At 39.8% G+C, this 14,386-nt stretch overlaps 1 protein-coding gene across 39 annotated transcripts in view; it reads right to left on the bottom strand.

Annotated features, from left to right (window-relative positions):
- Positions 1-14,386, bottom strand: part of clasp1a (cytoplasmic linker associated protein 1a) — a 123,357-nt gene that overhangs the window by 4,114 nt on the left and 104,857 nt on the right. For 19 of the 39 annotated variants that reach the window (XM_039819034.1, XM_039819037.1, XM_039819043.1 and 16 more), the window contains 15 exons: positions 13,785-13,848; positions 13,610-13,612; positions 13,321-13,484; positions 12,830-12,908; positions 12,566-12,709; positions 11,464-11,559; positions 9,084-9,233; positions 8,175-8,281; positions 7,149-7,274; positions 6,592-6,739; positions 5,968-6,214; positions 4,044-4,100; positions 2,733-2,926; positions 1,993-2,121; positions 187-393 (listed from right to left, as the gene is read on the bottom strand). In XM_039819034.1, coding sequence (XP_039674968.1) covers positions 187-393; positions 1,993-2,121; positions 2,733-2,926; positions 4,044-4,100; positions 5,968-6,214; positions 6,592-6,739; positions 7,149-7,274; positions 8,175-8,281; positions 9,084-9,233; positions 11,464-11,559; positions 12,566-12,709; positions 12,830-12,908; positions 13,321-13,484; positions 13,610-13,612; positions 13,785-13,848 — 1,915 coding nt within the window. The remainder of the gene's footprint in view (positions 1-186; positions 394-1,992; positions 2,122-2,732; positions 2,927-4,043; positions 4,101-5,967; positions 6,215-6,591; positions 6,740-7,148; positions 7,275-8,174; positions 8,282-9,083; positions 9,234-11,463; positions 11,560-12,565; positions 12,710-12,829; positions 12,909-13,320; positions 13,485-13,609; positions 13,613-13,784; positions 13,849-14,386) is intronic. The other 20 variants (XM_039819071.1, XM_039819074.1, XM_039819076.1 and 17 more) reach the window with 9 other exon arrangements.

Raw genomic sequence — 14,386 nt, 5'->3', positions numbered from 1 at the left:
ATACTTTGAGGCTGTCAAAATGTCCAGTGAGAAATAAAGAAAACAACTATTTCAAGTTTTTTTGAGCAACTAATAAATCTAATCCGTTAATAGACTGTGTTAATATAACACAGTCTGGATATTTCTTTGAAAACTCTTGCAGTGTCTGAACTAACTATTTGTAAGGTGTTAGCATCAGACGCAGACCTGCAGGAGTCCAGGGATGATGTCAGGCAGCAGCTGCAGTAAGGAGTCCTTGGCGATGCGTTCAATGACTTTGGTTTGCATCTTGATGGCAGCCAGGTTGATGGGGTAGTCGGCTGTCTGCACAATGGGGCACAGCACCTTGATGCACTGCTCCGGGTGGATGGAGCCGGCCAGGGTGGATGCCGCCTCCTCGGCCGCACGCACAACCTGAAAGCACATTAACACGTATTTGTTAAGATCGATAAGAATGACATACTATATCAATTTTCACATCACAACTGTTTACTTGTACAAACCTTTTAACAGACTTTAAAATTGAAAGTAATTTCTCTGCTCTACTCATAAACAGTACACAGAATGTGTAACATTTTGTACACCAATAATTATAGGATTATATTGAACTCTAGGTTGTTTTATATATTGTAGACATGCCATACACATGCATGTGTGTGGTGCTACACACATTCTATAAAACCTTTCAAAGTAAAAAATAAAGTGTTTTCAATGTGAAAGTTTTCCCAGCCATTGTGTTTTCATGGTGGTTTATGAATAGATGGAGGAAGATGTCATTTTATGACGTCTCAGTACTGTCCAAAAAGGTTTTTATGTGAATGTACAATATGGAGAGGCTGTGGCCACCTCTATTTAAAGCTGCACAAATATTTTCTTTTACAGTATATTAACAAAGGATCAAATGTGTAATGTGAAAGGGATCACTTGTAGTGGTGAACCGACAGAGCATTATCACCAACAGACACAGTATTTCCTTCAGGAGTTAGAAGAGACCAAAACAGATCTAAAAATAGAGTGAATACTGGACAAACACAACTCAAATAAATGCTAAGGCAGTGTTTCCTCTATGTTGATTTGACCGTGGCGGCCCTCCATGGCAACATTTCTGCCCCCCACGGTATCAGAAATAGGGCTGCATGTTGGAGAATAGCACGGACACATGAGGATAACTAGCCAGTTGAGATTGTGTGTACGTCCTTGAAAACTGTAAGTCGTATAACTTATGTTGTCAGTTAATTTAAGCCTGGTCTTGCAAATTTAAGTTAAGTTAGCTGGTGATTTTCGTTGTTTGTATTCTTCACCTGCTAGCTAAATTGCACGTAGCTGTTGATTCGATAGCAAATGCTCAACGCCCTCGCTCACGTTTGTATTTTAGGTGCATTATTTACATGCTGAAGTAGTTAAGATAATGGAATTAATAGTGGGTTTATTGTTATTTGCTAGAATGCTTAGCCTATATGTCAAGATCAAAGTTGGCCTATATCGTAACTCAAAAAATACAGTTAAATCACAACAGAAAATTTGCCTCATTATGTGTGTGAATAGAGGTGAATAAATATATTAGTTTGTGTTGCAGCAAAGTGTCAATTCCATTTCATGGGGGTGGGGGGTCTGGACCTGCCCCCACTGCTAAAAATAATCCTAAAGGAAACTGCTAATGTTGCTCCGTATCTGTCAGATGTATACAGGTAAATAGGCAACAGTCTGCTAACACACACACACACCACACACACACACACACACACAAAAACAAACATATATATATATATATATATATATATATATATACACACACATATATATACACATATATATACACACACACACACACACACACACATACATATACATATATATATATATATATATATATATATATATATATATATATATATATATAGTTGACCGTTTTAGCTTGTTCTGGCGTCTCCAAGGGAAAAAGAAAATTAATTAACGCAGCTTCAAAAGACTGCAATCTCCAATTCTTTTTTTCTTCATGTGGGAGCTGTGTACCTCCTTGTGAGTGTCTTTGTGAGCCTCCAGGGTCTTCATGATGGTTAGCTCGGCATAGTTTTTGAAACGGGCCGGCTGGTTCCTCAGAATTTCTTTCAGCAAACGCAGGGCCAGGGCTCGGATGGTGTGCTGGAGGGAAAAGTAGCATGGGCAATCAGTTGAAAAGCACTGTGAGAACCAATATCCTCCACACACACAAACATTCACACAACTTTAATGTATGATGGTTAGTAGAGATGGTCCGCTACTATTTTTTTCTTCCTGATAACGATTCTAATAACTGAACTTGCGTAACGGCAGATACCTAGTACTGATCCGATACCAGTGTGTTCAAAAATACATGTATTTTCTTATGTTTTAACTTTAGCTGTATACTACTATCTCTGTATGGATGTGATATGATTGCTATCATTTTCATATGGCCTGGCTCGGGTTAAACTCTTTGTGAAACATGAACAAACACAAATTATGAATGCCATAGAAATTAATTTATTTTCTATTCAGTTTGATATTAAGTCATAATGAAAAAAGAACGTAAATTATCTACTTAAAGTAGATTTCTTTGGGGGTAAATTACATGGAATCGGATCGGTGCATAAACTCCAGTACTTGCTGATATTGATGCCAACATTTTAGGCGGTATTGGAGGCTTTTCCGATACTGGTATTGGTATCGGAACATCTCTACTGATTAGCAAACCTCTCACTCAGATTTACATGCAGAGCCATCAAATAACGTACATCTTTATCACCCAGTGTCTCCAGCAGGAGGAGTAGAATGGTTTTAAAGTGTTCATCCCACACAGCCAGGCTGTCTTCTCGTGTGATCTTCAGCAGTTCCACCAGGGCGCATTTACGCTCCTCCGAACGCTCGTTATGATTGGACAGCTCCTTCAGCAGGTCGGGTACCAGGTCGGAGCGGTCCTGACTGACTGCTAGCAGAGAGAGAAGGAGAGAAATAAGACACTGACACTGGGAATTAGCACTGTGCATATCTGGTGCAATACATTTATTGTACACTGCCGCTGATTTAAATAAGCCAATAAATAAATGAGAATTATTAGTTTTGGTGTCATAACATATGCCATTATTTATTATTTACAAGTATGTTAAAGAGAGACTTATCTCTCTGCCCTTTCAGACGATGCCTTCCCTGTCCTCTGACTGCTGCTCTGATTCTAGAATCTAGAACTGATTGCATCTCCTTGGGTTCCCAGATGTTAACACTGAATTTTATACATAATATTTTGCAGCTGAATTTGGTCTATTGAATTTGAGCCAGTTGGAAATATATTAGTTGAATTTTAAACATTGTATTTTGCATTTCAATTTGGTACATTGAATTGAATTTTTGATTCTGAATTTGTGAACCTAGAAAAATAAAAGTGAAAATGAGTTGAGGCAGATATTTCAGATACATTATAAATATTCAGTTCTAGAAATTCAATTCAATCTTTTTAATTTCAAAATCCGATGAAAATGAAAAATCATTTAATTCTTTAAAGGGCTTAACGTGTGACCATAAAACGTCAAAGTTGGCATATACATATATAGTATATATAATATGTGAGGTTATTCATTTAATTTTGGCAACGGTTGTCCGTGTCAGGTTGGATAAAATGTACTTGTGGCCTTTATCGCTGTGCTATAGGTGTTAGTGTTTATAAGCCAAGATCATGTTCTGCCGCAACACGTTTGTAGATATTTAATTGCTGAGAATATGTTATTCATTATTGACTTAAAAAAAGTATGACACATACTACCACAACCACACAGACATTCAGTCCATTACAGAGAATGCCACAACCATTAGTTAAAGCATCAGCCTGTCAGCTAGTTCTGCACTAACAGCAGGCCAGGTGGGACTTAGTGAACACAGAGTTACTCAGTGGAGTTAAAAGATGTTAGAGGACCATGGAATAATGGTGATGGGAATTGAGAGCTGGTTGCATAATGCAAACAAACAGAAAGGGTGAGTGGAGTGAAGTACAGTCAGTAAATCAGTCAAACAGTCATCAAGTCTGTCAGTCAGGGCAGGGGAGGCATGTTTACCAGGAGCAAAGACCTTGGGGAGCATCATCTTGTTTTCACCACTTTCCTGCCGTCGGCCTGGAGAGGGAAGGGGGGTGGAGGAGGTATGAAGGTGGAGGCGGGGGTGGGGAGGTGAGGGACAGAGGGGGGGGTGCAGAGCAAAGGATGTGATGATGACAACAACAACAACAGCAGCTAACACACCCGACTGCAGCTGCTCTGTTATAACACAGGCCACACTCACACACCTGTGTCTGTGGTAAAGTTAATGCAGAGAATAGGCTCGTTGGAGATGAACTGCGCCTCGCCTGTAAAGTGGACGAGAGCAGGCGGCAGCAGCCGGGGGCAGTGACAAAAATCGCTCTCAAGTCGGACAGTTTTCCAGCCGTTTCCAGCAGCCTTCAGGCTGAACAGGAAGTGACAGAATCACTGTGGTCCAATTCCGATTTAATAAAATGTTATCAGACCCATATATCAGCTTGTACACAGTCTCCAGTTGTTTTTATTATGACAGAGTAGCTGTCAAAATTCTCTACATGCGATCTGTTGCTGATTTTAATTAACAACACACTGTAGATGATCCATAATCTGAACAGATTAAGTCTCTCTGACTTCTAAACGTAACTATTAGCAACAGATGCGTTCTGTCCAGAATAAGCCTTTAAATCAGACAAATAGCAGTTAAAATTCCCCCCAAATCAAAATCAATAAAAAGTTTATATAAAACGTCATCAGCCCACGTGTGCATGACGTCAGAGCAAGTCGGGATCAAGTCGGACACAAATCTAACTGGCATGCATTGGGAGGCGATCGCCGGTGATCGATTCTGCGCAGATCTGGCTCATCTCGAACGAGCCTACTGCTTCACCACGCTGTTCTGTATCTCTATATCTATCTAGGGGTGATGAAAAAAAATACTTCTTTATAAATGAAATAAATGTCAGACTGACTGACATGTGCATTCTTAATAGAAAATAGAAATGATATATTGTCTCTACAAGAGAATTATTCAACTTTTGTTTAAATTACTAAAAGAAAAAGAAAACCGCAATACTTAATACTATTGAATCTCAATGAATGAAAATCGCAATACAAATGGAATCGGCACCTATGTATCTCGACAAAATCGAATCGGGACAAAAGCATATCGTCCCAGCCCTATTGTGTCAACGTTTAGCCAAATAATCCCAGGATAAAGTTAAAACTGACTACAAAGAATTATTGCCACGAATGTGATTGAGGTCATGTCTTGTTTTAGGTCTCAACATCACTGACAGCAGTAGTATACAGGGGGTCTTCCTTTATGTTGTCCAAACGACATGACACATTACACGGGGGACGACACAGATGCACTAGGCGACACAACTCCTTCTCCTTCCCGTGACAACCTTTTCACCTTTTTTCATCAGAACTATGAAAGGCAGCAAAGAAAAATAAAAATGTTCTCAAAATCACAAAATAAATCATGTTTTCTTCACTTTTTAAAGCTCTGAAAAACGTCAAAAGTATGAAACAGTGTGAGTAAGCATATACTGTAAGGCATTGGATAAATGAATGTTAATGAGAAATAAACATTTCATGTTCATATCTGAGCATCTCATGGGAAGACTTTTCAAAAGAAAATGTAATACACATTCTAGTGTTGTTTATGAAGGTGCTTCAATTGCGTATGTGAGACATTTTGCATAGTATGATTGTAGGAGTTCTGAGAATTATGTCTTTGATTGTGTTTGTTGAAGACACAGTTTGAGGAGCGTGTGCAACACTGTTTTAGCACATTTTGTGCATGTTGAGATGTGAAATGTGTGTAATGTGTAAGTAGGGTTCGACCAAAAGTGTGCAAGGGACAATACAAGCAGTAATAAAACCACAAAACCATCAAATAAGAGAGCTTCTAAAACTCTAAATGTATGTGCTTCGCTGCCTAATCATCACGTGAACTCACAGTCGCGGAACTGCTCCACGTCATCGTCAAACACGGCCTCCTTCAGGGCGCTCTTGTCATACGTGCAGATGGTTTCTCCGTAGCCATAAGGAGCGAACTCACGGCCCCGCGGCCCAGAGAAGGAGCGGGGAGATGGCGTGTTGAGGAGGGAAGTCTTATTGTCCAAGGCTGTGCGACCCCCTTCCACCATGTCTAAGCCAAGACGGGCGTCAGAGCCAGGAGAGGACGCTACGCCCTCTCTACCTGCCTGTAAGATGGGAGAAGGGACAATATGAAACAGGACTTGGAATGTGTCCCCATCACTTACATTGAAAGTGCATTAGAAAGAGATCTCTTAAAGCATGAACAACAGCAGTGATTACAGCAAGCCTATCCTTACATCTGTATGAGAGCAAATGGTTTCACTTTTCACCTGAAAAAGAGTTTTTGGAGTTTAGTTACTCTTTAGGTTTAAGCATTTTATGCAAAATGTTACAGACCGATTTGAACATGATGATTTCTTTTTTTTCGCCTATGCGGTTGCAACACTGTACTGTTGGATAGAGGCTGGAAAGTCTTAATGTCATTTTTCAAGCAGGAATATTCAGGAAGACGCTGCTATGAAAACTCTTCTCTTTGACTTACGGCATCGTCCCTCTTGCCCTCCTGTCTGATTGGCTCATTCAGGTCCTCCTGGCTCCGGTAGCTGAAGCTCTGGATGGCCTCGGTGACACCGCGCAGTGAGCTGTAGATCTCTTCTGAGTTCATGTTCTCAGTGTCATACTCCATCATGCTACCAGACACACAGACAGAAAGAAATCCACACGGGATGTCTATGAAATGCATATCTGAGGAGGATACACAAGCATGCATTTGTTTTGCCACCATGCAAAGTGCTTTTGCGCTGCTTATGTTAGAAACATTAGTTTGAAAAAGGGAAAGGTCAGGCCTAAGTCATTTTACTGTCTACTTCTTTGAAGTGGCCACACACCACAGCATTAACCACGCCTTAGAAGCCATGTGAATTAATATTTTCATTTGATTAGAGATGATGGCGTAATATGCATTCAGTAAGAAACATACATATAAGAAAACTGAAAGAAACGCTCAACTGTGTTTTGAAAAAAGGAAATTTGGATAAGGATCAGTGTCTGGCTTCTTTGCGGGAATAATGGCCTTTGTGTCTCAGCCCGCCTCATTACCTGGGTGAATATGCTCTGCGGAGGACCCTTAGGGAGGGGGCGGCAGGGGTGGAGTGGGGTGGAGGAGGAGGAGGAGGGGCAGGGGGATGCTTTGATAGTCCGTCGACACCCCAACCCCATAACCGACTGTTGCCACAGCGCAGCCAGGAGGGAGGGAAGGATGGACAGACAGGAGTGAGAGAGCGGGGCAAGGCAGATGGAAATCAAGAACAAGTGGAGACCCCAAGACAAGACAAGAGAAGGGAGGAGAAAGAGAAAAACAAGTGTGCAGAAAGAGAAAAGACAAAAAGAAACTAGTCTGAGCTTTAAGGTTAAATGAAAGTGTTAATTTAAGGAGAGAATTGGAAAATAGCAGAATCCCATACATTAACGAATAATTCTGCCCATCGTTAGTGATAGGCCATTTTCCATATGCTTTAGCCAGAATGATCACAACATGAAGTCTACTTTTAGGTTCAATTACAGACAGGAAATGCAATAGCTCCGTTATCTGTGTTTATGGGCTTCTGCTTGCAGGTAAAAAGACTGTTCAGTGCCTCAGGTGAATGAGCTGCTCAGTCAGAGAGAATTCAACTGTCTTTTAGGGAACCGTTATTATCAGTCACTGGCCGCATTACACCGGCTCCATTACAAGTAAAAAGGCAAAAAGAAAATTATATATAAGCAGCCCTATATGGGACAACATCAAAGAGCCAGGTTATTAAATGCTTTACAGCACCAATTGTGTTTAAGGTAGTAAATATTTTATTAATCAGCCAAGTGGGTAAGAGGTGTTCTGTAAGTTGTTTTTGATCTGTGGGGGGAAAAAAGATTTGGCTTCTTTATTTCTACCCAAAAATATCTAACCTCTCTGAGCAACTCACACAGTATCATGCTCCTGCCAAACCATCCGTTAGGTTTCGTTAGTTGGACCACAAAAGATGGATCAGGACAGCAGAAGAATCAGAATGGTTAAACCACAGACATGCATTAGGACAGGAGGTGTGTTGTAGACAACCGTTTAATAACAGGTGGGTGATAAGCTACCTTGGAGACAGTCCTCCGTGGGAACAGTTTGTGGGGGAGGTGAGGGGGCTGGTTCTGCTGGGGGTATGGCGTGTCGGTGTCCGGCCAATGGTGTTGCTCGGAGACCCCTGTAAGACAAGGAAGCAATGTATATGTTGCAACACTTGTGTCTGATGCTTCTACTGATCTACAAAACGCCTGGCACAGTGTTTAGAGCTGCACAATATGAGGAAAATAGGCAATATATTTGACTTGCGAAAAATAAACAAATATTAAAGTGTACTCATTTCTGCTGCTTTCAGTTTTTCTGCTAAAATACAACAAAATGCTTGTTGAATTAAAAAAAAAAATCTTTTATTGAACATATTAAACTGAAAACAAAAGGCACCATTAAAAAAAGAATGATAGTTACAATTTAAAGTGTAGTTTTGTAAAGGTACTCTCTTTCAACTAAAAAAATAAATCTCTGAATGACTTTCGCTATATGTCGCAGTCTTTCGTGATGTGTTTATTGCGCAAGTTGATATTGAGATGTAAAAAAAAAAAATGGTTTATTGTGCAGCCCTAATGTTGTTCATGGATTTTATCTGAGTCCAGTTTCTGTGTAAATGCCATTAGAGCGGATTAATTGGTTTTAGTCAATGTTTATGAACAAAAAGTTAAAATTCTCTGATTCCAGCTTCTGAAATGTAAATGTGTTCTAGTTTCTTCTCTCCTCTGTGACAGTAAACTGAATATATTTGAGATGTGGACAAAACAAAACATTTGAGGCTTTGCAAAACACTGATTGACAATTTTTTACAATTTTCTGACATTTTATAGACCTATCAACTAATCCAGAAAATAATCAACAGATTAATGGACAATGAAAATAATCGTTAGTTGCAGCCCTAAAAGCCATCTAATAGCACAGTGTTTGATTCCACCTACCACACTGCTGCCCGTATTGCTGGAGTTCTTCAGGTGGTTATGCAGCAGTTTGGTGGCTCCATCCTGGAAGGTTTTGGGGAGCGCCCCCAGCAGCATGGTGAACTCTGGGGTGTTAAGCTCAAACAGAGCGATCAGCACCACCTGAGCCGCCTGCAGGCAGCGGAGTGCAACAGGTTAGGATAGAGGACATGGCAGCTTAGCTGTTCAGTTGGTTTCCTTGGTTCCACAAGTACCTTGACCATGTGTTTCTAACAGAGTAAATCAGAAGAGCTGTACAACGTTTATAAAATATAAAAAAACACAGATAGTACAGGTTGTGACTGAATTATGAATTGTTGTAATATTTGACAATTTTGGTCAGCATTTGTAAAACCACAGAAGACCAGTCCGATAAAAAGGTTAATGTGACTAAAGGTCAAAACAATTCCGAAACCATGGAAACCAACTTTTCAGCTCCTCAGGGCACATTTTTGGTCGACTCACATATGCATTAGCCTGTAGAAAGAAACTGTTAGAAGGTGAGAGTTCAAAGCTGCATTCGGTGGAAAAATAATAATGTATACAACTTCTCGAGGACATTGTTGCTATATCAATGTTGCAACATGCAAGTGAGTACAGATCAAACTGGAAGAGCTGTGGAAAATACTTGTTTGCTATTGTTGCTGGGGAACAGAAGTTTAACGGTACTAAAGTGGTTTGGTTCATCACAAGTCATTATACTGTAACAAGACAGAAACTACAAGCAAAATTGGTCTGAAATGTTTACTCTCTGAGACATTTGAGGGATAACAATAAAATGTATGTGATATTAACTACAGTAACTTCTTAACCCTTAGCTGCCTTTGCTTTGTTTTCTTTTTCTTAAATCTATATATTTTTGTTTTACTTTTCTGGTTTCCTTTTGGCATAAATATATTTTGAGAATTGACAACAGGGTTCCCATCATGCTCTAGGTGATATAAATGTGAAATATGATGTTGCAATGTGAGTCAATGAGTTAGCTTGGGGCTAACAAGTTATGGTTGTTTATATCTGTTTACATTTTGGTGAATGTGCACTGTGAAAAGTCACACTTCATTAGCTAGCAGTAGTTCCTGGTTGCTGTAAGCATGGATGTAAAGACGTCTATCACATGATTTATTTTGATAGTAAAGAAAAATCTACATTTGATGATTGTGAGGTTATAAGAAACATTATACACATTATAGATATGAATGGAATGAGCCGTTCCAGCTGATTCCAGCAGAGTTATGACTCCGAAAATAATAAAGACTGATTGACTATATCAGGCTCGAAAACTCAAGTGGGATGAAACATGTGAGAGTATACACACGCAGTGGCCATTTTATTAGGTGCACGTACAATCTATTGTTTATACAATACAACAATTCTGCCACAATGTCTTCCTTAATGAATTTATGAAGATGTTCCGTTTTTGGTGACTTTGTCGGAATTGTGTGAATTTATTATACGTTTATTATCGAGGTCATAGTTAAACACAGTGGTGTTGTACTGGGTGGGGGTATATAGCCCTAGTATATATATAATATACCAGGGCTAGGTATTGCCTAAAACCTCACAATACGATATGTATCGTAATATACGTTGATTTTCAATAATGACTATATCTGTTCACAGAATCACAGCTGTTCATTTTTAGTTTGCAGAACAGCGATCGCACAACTTTAAACACTTAAGATTCAGGCCCACAGAGATCTTAAAAGTGAAATATCCTGTTTCTAAACCCAGAGGTATTAATAAATGCAAATAAAATTTTCTTTTTTGTTTTGATGTCTGATGTGGATTGGCCTTTGCTGCCACCTATTAGCTTTATAGTCCACTGCACCATTGGTGATGTTTCTTTTTCTTTTGCTGCTGTATCGATACAGTAGCACAGCCCTAATACTATATATACTAATATTTGGCATCTCTCTTGTAGAACAATATAAATGTTAACAACATGCAGGTATGTGGGTGGATGAGAGGTTGTTAAGGTGAGTGAGACAAACAAAATGTGTTAGGCACACAGTAGTAACAAAAACAGCATTCTTATCAAGGTTGAGCAATAATGTTGGCTTAAAAGTCCATTCATACAAAGCAACGAGCATTTCCTATCATTTTGAAAAACACCAAGGTTAAACCTAAGTCTTTTGTAGTTGCACAACAAGCTGAATCTATTTGGTGAGTGATCAATTTGCAAGGCACAGAGTGATTTTTAGCTTGTTAACAGCAGAACAGCTAGAGCATAAACGATAGAGATGAGTGAGAGATGCCACACTCGACTTTTCACTGTCTTGAAGGTGTTGGTTAGGCACCGGGCAGGCGGGGCATGGCGTGCTTATCGTGTCGTGTTGTGATTGGCTGTTGAAGCGGGCTCTACCTGCTTACACCTTTCTTCCTGGTTGCCCTCAGCGGACAGTAAGGCTGCAGTACTGGACCAGCCAGCTAGCTCCTCGCTCACCCAGTTATGAAGGGTCTGGGGCACAGTGGCAAGGCAGAACGGGCATTACAGCATGACACAGGTCCTCCACCCTCACATACGGATGCAATACTAAACCAATATTTTATAACAACCTAGGACAAACCTATACAGGGTGGATCAATCTTCCCAGATAATGGATATCTGTATTCAAACAAATCAAAGGGAGGATTGCTTTCAGCAGCAGACACAACTCTTCTATCCTCGTAGATTTATATTCCGCGTACCTGGAGCTCAGGCACTGATTTAAAACTAGGTGAGGGTTTCATTTGGAAGAACAGCAGTGGAAAACCAAACAAAAGAGAGAACATATGACACATGTCAGACAAGAGGAAGATAATGGGCCGTCGACCCAGGGCCATCCACAAGGAGAGTACTATTATCAGTTTACAACTGTCACTAAACAAACACTACAAGCTGAAGAATTCAAATGACAAAAAAGTGTGGCGATATAGATAACATGCCACTGTCTGAGTGTATCCTCTGATTATTTGTCAGACAAAAATGATCTTAAAGGAGTGATCCATCACTCCTTTAAGATCATTTTCCATCATATCATATCCATATGCTCTGCAATTAAATATTTGAAAATCAATTAACAATTCACATCTCATTTTACACTACATTGTGTAACTTCATACTAAACAAGTCTCCAAGCAATTAGTTTTGCTATAAGCTTGCTCATCCACTTGTAATGTTATTATAACAATTTAGTATGGCATAACTTCCTATGTAGATTACATATCCATACTAATTGGTGTTAAGGCAAAAAAAAGAAAAACACTAAAAAAGAAAAGAAAAGATTGCTCTGATGTGAGATCTAATGTGTCCTCTTTTTATTTTTCATTATGGGCCATGGGTGGTTTAGAACTGTGACATTGCACCATAAGGACTAAAGCAACCATTATGTCTTGTATCACACCTTGTTTGAACCTAAAACTAAAATACATTAATATTCTCTAGAGATTGTACTGAATAACAGGACAACCCAATCATGGCCTACCTTCCTGACATCAGAACTTTTGGGTTCAGTGGTCCAGGTGATGATGCGAGATACAGCCAGGCGCGTCTCGCTGGAGTTGACAAAGTCTGTCGGGTCCATCTGCCGAGCCAGGGACTCGATGTACTTCAAAATGGCCACCTTAACCTAAAGAGACAACAAACACTTAGTCCCGTGTCTTACAATACAAAAAGTTGCATCAATCACACTTAGCAATCAATATAATCTTGCCTATGAATAGAATCAGTCTTTCTGATTTCACTTTACCTTCAGATTAGGTGTCTGAGTCTGATCGACGATAAACCTCATCAGAATGTTGAACTGTTGGTCAAATGGGAAGGACTCCCTGAGAAAGAGACAGAAATTACAAGTTAACTTTTTCCACATGTAGTGTGTATCCTACGCTGCAACATTGTTCAACAAGCTTTAGTTTATAAGATTCTACATTCCACAGCGCTGTGGAGGAAGGTTTGGCTAGTCCACACAGCATTCCGAGATGGGAGAAAAACGTGATCTGGTTTATTGGTATTATTTTAAACCAATCACAATCGTCCTGAGCGGTGCTAAGCCCCGGACACAATGACGGTGCATTTGCAAAATAGCCTCGGGAAGGAACTTGTTTTGGTGGAACATGTGTACGTTCAAAAGAGACCGGAAGGTGTGGGACATCAGACCTAAAAAGAGGGACATCTGGTTGAAATTTCCGCAGGCACCTGAACAATCCCGGAAGTGGAATGTCGTCGATATAGACTACACACCTTGTGATATCCAGGGCCTTCTGGACTTTGGCTTGGACAGAGCCCAGCAGGTCGGCCCCCATCTTCTTCAGCAGCTGAGTGAGCAGGACAAAGAGCCAGTCCTGCAGGTCCTCCCTGTGTACTGTGACGAAGTCCACAAGAGTCTCCAGGAACATGCTGAACACCTGAGGCACAGTTCAAATGTGTATTACACAACACTGCTTGATTTGACTTAAATCAGATTAAAGTGCTCATGTTCAGACAGATTTAGGTTCATGCCTGTAGAACTATGGATAAAAAACACACTTACCCTCTGTTGTTAATTCCACAGCAAGGCAGACCATGCAACAAGAGACACTGTTAGTTTCAAGTCAGTCACAGGTCATCATCATCATGTATTGCTGACTGTATTTAGGATGCCATGCCTTTACACTAAAGTCATAATTAGTTGTAGGGCTTCAGGTAGTACAAGTCATCTTCTTTACCTTGCTGTGTGGATCTGCAAACATCCTTGTGAAGATCTCACAAAGTCTCTTCAGCTCCACTCGGCTGCAGTGAACAAAAGTAGGTAAGTAAGTTAGTTAAAATGTATTTATACAGACATAAGTCGCAAAGTGTTTTACAGCGGTGAGACAACATGAAACACAATACAGAGTGAGAACACAATACACAATCAGTATTACACAATATTGAACACCTGTCTTAACAGGTATGTCTTTATCTGATTTAAAAAAAATCTCAAATAACTCAAACTGATTATCAAAATAGTTGGCGATGAATTTTACAGTTGACAACTAATCAATTAATTTTTGAAGCTCTATTTCAAGACTTGTTCCATCATTAAACATGGGATGGAAGGAAGTGATACTTACAGTCACTACCAATTTTATATTTTAGCAATACAGAGAGAATCAAGCATGTGAATCCTGTAAAGAGTAACTAGACACAGGCAAAAATCTGGATTATGTTTGCCATCTGATTGCTTCATGCTCGCTCTTATTGTACCATTTAGAGCTATTAACCATTATCATCTCTAAGAAACACAGTTACAGCCTTTGGTCACACTTGAGTGAGCTGGATAGAACAA

The sequence above is a fragment of the Perca fluviatilis genome, chromosome 12 (assembly GCF_010015445.1).
Source record: "Perca fluviatilis chromosome 12, GENO_Pfluv_1.0, whole genome shotgun sequence".
Taxonomy (NCBI): domain Eukaryota; kingdom Metazoa; phylum Chordata; class Actinopteri; order Perciformes; family Percidae; genus Perca; species Perca fluviatilis.
Note: the sequence above shows the minus strand (reverse complement) of the source record. Positions and strands in the feature narration are given on the sequence as shown.